The following is an 11743-nucleotide window of genomic DNA, read 5'->3' on the forward strand; positions in this document are numbered from 1 at the left end:
GATAAGTGGTGGGTCATTCATGATTGTTTGGGATCATTCCATACCATTTTCACCAACCCTTGTCACATCACCATTTTTTACAAAAATTAATAATTTAATCACTTATTTCTATCTCCTTGAAGTGTTCAAAATCAAAACTGAACATTTTTTCAGGCTTGCATTTTTAATTTGCCACGTGCAGTGATTTTAGCATTTTCAGACATTTCTGAAATTTGGTGTAAACTTCTGTTGTATAATTCCAAATCATTCAAAAACCATTTACTTCAATAATAAATAAAAGGTAAAAAAAGGTAAAGTGTTCCCCTGTGCATAGCACCACGCCATGAAGGCATATAGGGGGTGTGCGAGTAACGCCCCACACTTTCTTGATCCGGTCGTAAGTGGGGGTGATGTGATCAGCATCACGCCCCTGACCACCTTTACCCCCCAGGGTTTCCCCCAGGTACACATGTTATTCGACGCTGGGTGGGCACCGGGGCCGCTTCCATCGTTAGAAAAGTTCCCGGATTTGAACCGGCCGGGGATCGAACCCGGGACCTTTAGCATGGTAGTCAAGACGCGTTACCGACTGATCCACCGCGGCCATTCTATTTCATTTTGTTTATTACCATCTTTTGCTCCCAGATTAATAGTTTACATTGAGGATGGGACCGATGAATCGGCACACTAGCGGTATCAGCCGATATAGGCATATCGGTGTATCAGTAAAATTACCGATTATTTTACAGATTCGATATATCGATAAATATCTGATCATTTAGTGCAAAATTCTGCCGCTTTGTTGTGATTTTTATGGGTGCCTTACTTTCTAAAAAAAAGTAAATGTCTAAATATGCAATTTCTTTTGCACTGCACTCACCTTGAAACACTCATTTATTAAGGAGGTCAATGAACCTTTCAGGTTCTTGAAGGACCATTTTGAATTTTATATCGGTACTTTATCGGTATCGGCCAAAATTTCATATCGACTCATCCCTAGTTTTCATGCTATCCTACAATAAATACAATATATTTTTTTTTCAGTTTCTCAACTTTGGTTCTCAAAATAACCATGAAGGGGGCAAAAACACCTTAACCATATTTCTTACATTTACTATACAGTTCCAGGTAAGTTCGAAAATTGTTAAACATATGAGGTGCCTAGGCCACTCTTTTTCTTCATAGGCTCAAAACAATTCAAAAGTTCTGTAATCCCACATTGGGGATGGAGGGAAAAATCTTAAATTTGCACCACAGTGAGAAATCTTAAGGCTTAACATAATATTCAAATTTGATGAATGTTTTTTTTTCCATACAAGAAAAATATTAGATAAAAGTTACCCAAAATTAGCACTTTTGCAATAGTAAAGTAAGAAATTGAGAGATAAGAAATAGCTATAAATACATTTGAAACGTACTTATTAAAATTTTACATTAAATATGAAATTATCATATGTAGATACAGGGTGAGTCAAAGTTAGTGAACCACCTGAGTATCTTTAAAATACTTGGACTAAAAACAAGATGCAAACTGCACTCGACGACTTCTTTGGCTCTCGTTCCACCACAGTGTGGTCCATGTGCTCTGAGATCATTGGAGACATGTCATTGCTGCTGTGACTATGTTTGAACTCCCATGTGTTGCTTTTTGCATTTGAAAATATTGGTTGCCTTTATAGAAACATCTGAAAAAAAATTATCGAATAAAAGTAATAGAATATCAACTGGAGCGCCCAAAAAAATGTGCAACAGGGAAGTAAAACGAAAGTTTTACTGGCATGAGCATTATGGAATAAAATGCAGTAACTTTTTGGTAACAATTTTACTGCACGTATTACAACTGACTAGAAACAGATGCGAATTCTTACAGATCTGTCAAACGATGGCAAGTCAATCGTATAACTACATAAATTCTTTGTCAGCACAAAACACAGAAAGTCCGCTCGTTTTCTGGATCCCATTCACCCTTTTTTATTTCTTCTGCCTTGAACTTCAGAAGCGTGTTTTTCTGCCGTTCTAGTACCCAATCTGGTAAAGGTTTATCCCAGTCTGGTGGCGGTTCTTTTCTCTTCTCCCAAACGTCATTTCTGTAATGAGCTTCTAGCCTCTTTAGTCGCCTGTCCTTTTCACTTTTGATCACAGAGTTCTACAAGAAGAAGACAGTTATAAAATACAGCAATAACCATAACTTCACGTTCTGGTTCAATACAAAATGTTAAATTAAAAAAGCTAAGAGAAGTGAGATTGTGAAATGTTCTTGTGGCATTCCAGAAGTCTCCTTCCATTCGATTACGGTGGTTTGTTGAACAGCTTAATGAAATTCAAACAAGTAGAAAGAACATGTATACTAATCCATGAGAAGTTCAAAATTATAAGAAATAATACCTTTATCTATACAGGGCATCCAGACAGTGCCACAAACAAATAAATCCACCCCTATCCCCAGAAAACTGGAAATAACTGCATAAGTAAATGCTCTTTTAGCCCAAATATGCACTTTTTGTAAGGTATCCAGGTGTAGAATAAATGTGACTGCCCTCCTCTCAACCAAGATGGTGTATATTCAAAAATAAAATGACATAAAAACTTATTTATTACTTAATTTTATGAGGCAAACTCTCAATTTTTTTCCCCGGTCATTCCAACGGGGGAAATTCGTAAGGTGCCACAGAAAACATCCAGTCAATATTGAAAACACAGTTATTACCTATCATTTGTTCTCTACAAGTTTAAAAATGGGTAGCACGCACAGTGTTTCCAGAATTGCCGGTAGTGCTTAGAATGAGGCTGGTGTGAAAACTACCTTGCAGAGCAGAAACTGTCATTGAAGATATCTTTCGTTGTCAAGTTCAATGTGTTTTTGTGGCATAAACTACAATGATGAGAAAAAAAAATGAGGTTTAACTTAGTATTGTGGGAAGCTGAATGTTTGAGTGACTATTTTTTTGGATATTCGCATTTTCAGTTTTACTACAAACAGTCAAAAGTTTCAACTTACCAATTCATCTATATTCTCTGAGCTTCTCCATGCCATACAACTGTTGTAATCTTTTTTCCATTGTGAGCAGTCAACTGTTTCACCATGCACGAAGTATTGATGGAAACGAGCCTTTATGCTTGTACAGTCACTATACTCTTCTTTGTAGAGTTCGCATGGGCGCACCTGAAAGATAACAAATTTATACTATCCCAAATAATTTACTTTCCTTACATTTTACCATTTAGTTCTTACAACACATAGCACTTAAAAAGGGCGTTCAATAAGTTTTGCACAGATGGTTATAATATTTTTATTAGTTGCAATATGATGATGAAATTTTAGGTGAACATACTTTGATTCTTTGGCTAGAAGACCATGTCACTCAACCGCAGGTGGGCCTTCAGACGACCAAACAGGAAGAAATCCGAAGGAACCAAGTCTGGACTATAGGGAGGCTGAGGGATGACTTCCCATCCCATTTTCATGATTTTTTACTGTGTCATCATGACTGTGTGAGGCTTGGTATTGTCATGATGGAGTTTGATGACCTTACCTTGCAGCTCCAGTCTCTTGGTCTGGAGAGCACGTCGTAACTCCATCATGAAAATGCCAAGCCTCACACAGCCATGACGACACAGCAAAAAATCATGAAAATGGGATGGGAAGTCATCCCTTAGCTCCCTATAGTCTGGACTTGGCTCCTTCGGATTTCTTCCTGTTTGGTCGTCTGAAGGCCCACCTGCGGGGGAAAAACATTCGACAAGGACCTCATTTCTTGTGTGAAACAATGGTGTAAAAGTCAGCCACCTGAATTTTACCAAAGTGCATTCAAGACATGGAAAGAACGTTGGACGAGATGCGTCACAGCAGATGGAGGCTACATTGAGTGGCATGGTCTTCTAGCCAAAGGATCAAAGTATGTTCACCTAAAATTTCATCATCATATTGCAACTAATAAAAATATTATAACCATCTGTGCAAAACTTATTGAACGCCCTTTGTATTTTCATAATTATTGTTGTTTCCTCTCCCCCAATGCTGTTTCAATTGTTATTTTAAGTCCACTTTATGCACAGATAGGCTAATCGGGATGGCCTAAAGTGGGATCCAAAACACTGTGCAATGTGCCTCCACCAGGTATCGAACGTGGGGCCCCTTTATTATAAGGCGATGATGTTACTACTATGCCATCGAGAGGTCTGCCATACTTAGTATCATTTTGTAGGTTAGTTGCGTATTACTCAGAAATCCAGAATATAAAAAAGGAACGTTAAAAACTGTACTTACGTATGCGAGTATATTGTTTCCACTGTAGAACGACGTTTCGGAGATTGACTATCTCCTTCTTCAAGTTCGTATATACACAATACTCATATTACATTTCGACGCAGTACTATGCTAAGTACCTAGTTTCTTTATACGAACTTGAAGAATGAGATAGTCAATTTCCGAAACGTCGTTCTACAGTGGAAACAATATACTCGCATACGTAAGTACAGTTTTTAACGTTCCTTTTTTACATACTTAGTATATCATTAAGCGGTTAAAACTGACATTCCACTGTCTGTGTATGTGTTTCTCTCTCATACACACACACACACAATAAACATATCCATACAGAGTGCACTTTTCTGGTGGGAACATTCCAGTATGATGCTATGGTAGTTTGCTAAATATGGAGTTAAATTTATTTCTATGTACATCTGTAATGTCCTGAAACCTCTCCCCCCAGGAAGGAAATTAAGACTGTTGCCTTGTAATCAAGGAATCCTAAGTTTGATTTTTGATGGCACAGAGCAATTCACACCTCACTTTAACTATAGATCCAGTCCAAATTAGCCTATTTAGGTGCTGGTAACCCTCCGTACACCTGTGAGAAAGTGGAAATTTTTGCCTGGTTTAAGAAGATCATGCTTCATATGAGCACCGGCTGTTTTACGCTCATAGTAATTTTATGTTTTTCTTCAAAGCTTCATCAAACATGAACCACCTGACACATTTCATCCCCACAGCCACGTAGTGGAAAGTGCATGTTTTCAAGGTATGTATGCAATTTCCTTATTATGATTGTCTATCATATATGATCAATTTATTTGGCAAGGAATGTGGTGCGATGTAAAGATAATGGTAATTTTATAGTGTTAGGTTAGAAGCGTTGGGGTAGTACTGTGGTAGCCATATTTGATGTGGACAAGTGAGGTTCGGTATACAGCATTGCTGCAGTTACTTTTTCATTTGGGGTTCATTGATCGTGGAAGAATGGAGGCGGAAAGCAGTGAAAAGATCGTTAATATGGTGAAATTTTGTACAATCCAACAAGCTCGGAGGAGAATGGCGATAGTGACGATGACAGTGTGGAGGGAGAAGAGGATGTGGAATGCAGCTTCGAATAGAGGTGAGTTTGGCAACGGTTCACTTCCTAGTGTGTTGTATGAATAGTTATACCAATTGCATGGAGCATTCATTTGCATGTGAGAAAATGGCATCTTCAATAGTGTGGATTAAATGTTTGTTCCACGATTCATTGACGGTAAGGATAGGTTACGTTAGAATAACGGAAATATCTGCACTTTGAAATTCGGTGTACTTACTAATTTTGGTCTGGTAATCATGATTGTGCAGTTGAAATTTGGTGCTTATTTGGGGGCAGGTGAATCCAGCCAATTTCTAACATGCCTTTAAAAGGGACTCTTATAGTAAAAGCCAGGTAGCAGGAGCGTAGCGGAGCAGAGGTGGGGCCGCGGTAGCGGTTGGGGGCCGTAGGTCAATTACCAAAGGAGCGGAGCCCGGAATCGGTGGGAAATTTGGACTCAAAAATTTCGAAAGGCAATATCTGAACTTCAGTCGGCTATACATTGGTAAATAGTTCTTTCTGCGCTCCAGATTTATGTTCTTCACAATTAGCATCACATAAAGAAAAAGAAAAAAAAAAATACATTTTACTATACCCGAGATGGATTTCTTCAAATTTATAGGAGAAAGTTCTTATGCAAATCATTTTCTGTAGTGTTGTTGACATTCGGGAATGTAGTTCTGATCCATTTTAATGTGAATGAATGTGGTTTTCTACGAAAATATATTTCTGATGTGCTATTGCTGCTGCCGCAATTTGCTTTCTGCATGAGAGCACAATGCGTAAACCCCATAGTCAGTGTTTCAAACCACGCAGTGTTATTGCTACAAGATGACGTGTCGAGGATGCGTCGTGAAGTTGTTGCCGGGTGTGGAAGATGCCGTGGAATTTGTAATTCAACATAGAATCTTGAAGAAAGTAGTGGAATGTAGGACGTGGAAGGTTAAAATTAAAAGAATTCCGTGTATTTTCTTTCATCGAGAAAAACTGATGTTGTCCGTATATGCTAAATTGAACGAAAATAATTCTAATGGAACCCAAACCTAACCTAGTAGGCATACCTTGTCCCCGTGATGGTTCTTGGGGCTATCGTGAATTTTTGGGCTAACGTCAATGGTTTTTGGGGCTAACGTCAATGGTTTAATAATTACTCTTTATGTCAAAAATTCAACTTTTGGTGAAAAAATTTCCTGAAATGTTTTTAACTATTTTTTTTTAATTCAGGGGTACTACTTTACTATACGTGAGGCACCTGCCAAAATCTATCTGTTCTAGATCGAACATTTACCACCTTTTTTTTGTAATTTTTTTTTTACTAAACAAAATTAACGGTACCAGTTGTAGAAGCCGGAGACACATTAAACTCGTTTTTATTTTCAAATAAAAATCATTGCTACTTACCTCATATGCACTGCATAGCAGAACATTTTTCAAGCTGGGGATCACTTTTTTCCCCATGAAAAAAGTGTTATTTTTAACATTATAATAATTTATTGGTCGTTGCTAATTCGGCGGGCAAATCTTAACTCACGTTGTCTATCGTCAGCTGATATGCAGTATCGTCAGCTGATGTGCAGTGTTTCCAAACTTGAGGCTAAACTCTACTTTACGTCCTTATCTGCATGGTGATTGCTTCTTTGCGTTCGCGGTGCGCGATGGTGGTGCGGCACCCGGCATCTCTTCGGGTAAGTACCTTTTTCTTTTTCCACTTTCTGTTCATGATCGCCCCACTATCCATTCACGGGGTAGAGGCATGCCTACGAGGTTAGGTTAGGCCTGTTAGGATAGGTTCCATTAGCACTCATTTCACCCCTAAATATGTGCTTCATCATCTAAAAAATTCCTCAGTACGTTCAATTACGCATATCCAGACAACATCGGTTTTTCTTGATTTACTCTTTCAGGAAATTTTTCCTAGCTTTGGGATTTACGTTGTTCAATTCCTTATAAAATAAGCTTTCCAACTATATATGACACGTATTCCTTAGGAAAAGGATGTAAACTTGAGTCTTACCTTAAATTGGAAAAAAAAAACGCTCGCACGTCATCTTGTAAAACTACCGCGTGGTTGCTACACTGACAGGGGGTTACATAATTGGGTAAATGTCTGTTATATCGGAGACACTTTCCTTCAAATTTACAGGAGAAACTACTTACGGAAATGAGTTTGTTGCATTTATCAAACTTCATGGAGGTATTTTGTCACAACGGAATGCTGCACAACAGAAAATAAGCACTTTTGATGTATAAAAGTAGCCTTTTGTGCGAAGCGACAACATTATGCCGTTGTTACCATTATGAACCAGCAGATGGTGAGAGTGTTGAAAGTCACGCGGTCTCGCGAGAGGAAGAAGTGTTTCCAAACGTGCCTTTTTTTAACCAGATTTTTTTTAAAATTTTTTTAACTGTTTACCTAACCTAACCTTGCCGGAAATGGTTCGTGGGGCTAACATGAATGGTTTTTGGGGCTATCGGGAATGGTTTTTGGAGCTATCCGTCAATGGTTTGTGATGACATAAGGAACACGAAAGTAGGTATTTTTCGGTTAAGAAGGTTGCAACACTGCATGCCCACTCCAAATCGACAAAACACAAGCACGACGCGTGATGATCCACAGCTGTGCGCGAAATATTCTATGCTCCGCAACGGAAGAAAGGTCCCAAAAGAATTACTCGTAATGTGAAAAATCGAAGTTATTTTCATGTAAAAAGCATAATGGCACCTTCAACTATGTTCTGCAATACACAATTGGTAAGTACGAACCATTTGAAACTGAAAATATGCATTAGAAAAGTGTCTCCGATATAACAGACATTTACCCATAATCAAACGCACGGAACAATTGATTCACGTAGTCGACGGTAATCGCGGCACGAGCTATCGTACAACGGAGATGCATGAATGACGAAAAATACCTTATTTACAGGCCAAATAAGTTGCACGATTCGAAAAAACAATTTCCCCGGCTTCAGAAAGTCCTCAAAAACGGAATTCCGAAAGTACTTTCTCGTCTTTTCTCCTGTAAATTTGAAGAAATCCGTCTCCGACTTCTACAATCGTTACCAAATTAACAAGCATACATACCAACCACGAATACGGAGGAAGTTTCATTTTCTCCGCTGGATGAACTTTACTCGTATTTGACATACTTTAACGAATGATTCTCCAATATTCACCTGTAACAGTAAACGTTCATTATGTGCGTTACAGAAAATTATCGAAATTCGTCAGCTTTTTAAATGCCCATCGATGCACACTCCATGAAGAATGAAGCATTATATCCCTTCTCCCTTGGCGTTCATTTTTTCGTGAGTGTAGCAGAACAGCCAATCTGTGAGCCCAGCTGGATGCACAGACTAGAAATGAATGCTGGATGTTTCCAGAGTGGGGTTGGTGGGGGACATTTTCATATAATTTATACAAAACAACTGACATTAAATAACATTTTCTTTTCATTTTCTCAATTTTCAATATACTTGGCTGATAACAACATACACACATTTGTTAACAGCTTATTTACATTTGAACAATTTCCATCATTTTATCAAAATTTACATAAACTATACGGCGCACGCTTTTAGAAGGAACATGAGTTCGGCCAATACCCAGCCAGTGCTACTGCGCTGTTGCCAAACTAACTGCTAGCGCAAGGGAAGGACAGAAAATTCGCGATGTGTCCATTATTTTGATAATGCATGCACAGTATATATGAGTACAGTGAAATAATATAGTGAATATTTCTACACAGGATTATAATATCATATCACTGTAGCATATACGAGAAACCCATACCTGATAGAAGCTTGAAGGTATTTATTCATCACCGCTCTCGTCGTCTTCCTCGGTCTCCGTGTCACTGATTTCACTCATTTCCGAGTCACTCTCCTGGAGGTTAATGATTAGATTTTGCACCCTTGGTGCCTGTAACGCTGGTGCTAGGTTTTGAGAGTGACATTATTTAAAATAAAAAGAACACACGGAACACACACTATCGCACGAAAGGGCTGTATTTAATATTTTCACAAACTGTTCTTTGTGGCGCACGAGTGAACGTTGAGCGAATAATTTTACACCGGCCTTGCTACGAAAACGCTGAACTCAAACTGACCCAGACTTTCAATGTTCGAGAACGCCCAGAACAATAAAGGGTCATTGTTTATATCGAGGCGAATTCAACACCCACAGTTTTCCCTAGACACAACAACTCAGCTGCGTCAACACGGTGGCGACGAAAAAAACAGGCTGAAGGAAATGAAAGGTGTTTCCCTTGTTTCTTCAAGGAACGATAACTCCGGCTGTAGGCGACGGAAATTCATGGGATTTGGACAGTCAGGTTCAAAATGTCTTTCCCCATCTTATGATGAACCTTAAAGTGGCGAGTTTTATGAAAACTTCTTGCGCGCAAGAAAATTACAGAACACGGCTTTTAACTTCCGCGCCGCAGTCTCCTAACTGTACAACGTTGCACTCCTGCCATTGGTTAATCGCCACGCACACCCTCTGCGAGGCCCCACCCGATATCGCTTCTAAAAGCGTGCGTCGTATAGTAATTTTCAAAATGTTCAAGAGAAATGGAAAATTAGATATTTTTTTTAAAATTTACTAACTTAATAATTACATTCTATTATATTACCCAACAAATTAGAATGCTTCTCATCTTTAGATTTATCAGTCCTTGCTGTTTCTTCAGTTTCTGAATATTCCTGTTTGTCGTTACTATCATGTCTCTTTTCCGTAATCCTCTTCTTCTTTTCCCTCATCTTTTTCTTATCTCTTCTCTGCTTTTCAAATTTCTTCTTCCTCCTCTTCCAACTTTCGTTAAGTAGAGAAACTATTGTATTTTCTTTTAGGCAGTGTCTGCTGCCACGTTCTTTTTCTGCTGGAATCTCAAAAAAGATGCGCGTGGCAGTAGACTCGGTCTTTGTTTTATCGTGATTTCATCATGCTATGTATGCAATTGCGTCTGTAACACATTATGTGAAGTTGTAGCGATTACTTTCACAAAAATGTTTTAAGATTAGGTCCCTCAGCATTCTTCTAATAATAAACCTAAATGCTCTCGTAGTTAGGTTAGGTTCTGTTAGCATTAAAATAATATCGCTAAATGCTTTCTAAAGAAAAAGATTCTAAATTGCCTGTACATTCATTCCCACTAATCATAAATTTGCATTTCTCTCTTCTTAATCAGTTCTTAAGATTTGTAACATACTCTTAGCAGACGAATTACGTGGCAGCAGCAAATTTGACGCTTATTCTTGCTGCTGACACGTGCGTGGCAGCAGACTCGGCCTTTCTTTTATCCATACTGTTCAAAATTTCATTATTACATTTCAAGTTTTCAACTTCCAGATTTTCATACACCCTTACATCTACTTCACAAATATATACAGATTGCAATTTTAAAAGAGTCAAAAATTCCTTCATAGCCATTTCATTCCAGTGAACTAAGTCTTCACGTATGCCCTTTCTCTTTAGAATATAACGTTCATATTTGCTTAAATCTATCTCTCCATTCTCCATATAAACCATCTTTTCTAGATCCACAACCTTCACATGATCACACACTTGATTTTTTATTACTCTATTAAAATACAACAATTTTTTCCAATGAACATATTCAGAAATATGGGCCACAGCCGGAATAGGTTGAACAGTACACAAAATAATTTCTTTGCTTCTTTCTTTCAAATACGACACTAAGTATGAATACATTTCCTCAAAATGATCCTTTTCAGTGAATCTCATGACATCATTGGTTCCTACAAGAACTAGAACCTAGAACTTTCTCCCATTTACAACTTGCACCTTCCTTTCTTTCTTTTTCTTCCAAAACATGAACAAGCTCAGAAACACTACTTCCACTAACACACAATTCTTCCCAGCCGCTTTCAATGCAGTTTTTTTATTTATTTATTGAAATTTCCAGTACAGCAGAAGCCATTTTAAACCAGAAAGAAACAACAGTAAAACAATAGACTAAGATTAAAAACACAAAAGAAAGCATAACATAAAATAAACAAAAATAAAACAAGCCAAAACAGTACCAAGGTAAATAGATCAGTTTCACAAAAGCATCTATTTGGTTTGAGGTTATATTGAACTGATTCGGTAGCCTATGGAATAGTGAACGTTGTATGAGTGAGAGCCTGGGAGTTGTAGTGTGGAAAGTTTCCTTGCTCCGTGTTTTATGTGTAGGCACTCTGAGTGAGAGTTCGTGGAGTGGGATGATGCATCTTAAGTTTCCATTTATGATCTTATACAGCAATTTCATATCTGCAATGTATCTACGAGTTTCTGGAGTATTAACATGCAAATTTACAAGCATAATTCAGGAAATTGCTTTCTACAATATGAAGCTAATCTTTTAACAAACTATCTCCTAACAGCACATAATTCTTGAGACTAGCCACATAATTCTGTAAGTCTGCATT

At 38.0% G+C, this 11743-nt stretch overlaps 1 protein-coding gene across 1 annotated transcript; it reads right to left on the bottom strand.

The window, feature by feature from the left end:
* Nucleotides 1-1685: 1685 nt before the first annotated feature.
* On the bottom strand, nt 1686-8614 carry LOC145990363 (synaptic plasticity regulator PANTS). The gene is made up of 3 exons (XM_083126058.1): nt 8397-8614; nt 2978-3142; nt 1686-2125 (listed from the first exon to the last, which is right to left on the bottom strand). Exons 1-3 carry the CDS (start codon nt 8457-8459, stop codon nt 1898-1900), a joined length of 456 nt encoding a protein of 151 aa, XP_082982184.1. The 5' UTR covers nt 8460-8614; the 3' UTR covers nt 1686-1897.
* Between the last annotated feature and the right edge of the window lie 3129 nt (nt 8615-11743).

The sequence above is a fragment of the Lepisma saccharinum genome, chromosome 7 (assembly GCF_977018435.1).
Source record: "Lepisma saccharinum chromosome 7, izLepSacc3.1, whole genome shotgun sequence".
NCBI classification, from domain to species: domain Eukaryota; kingdom Metazoa; phylum Arthropoda; class Insecta; order Zygentoma; family Lepismatidae; genus Lepisma; species Lepisma saccharinum.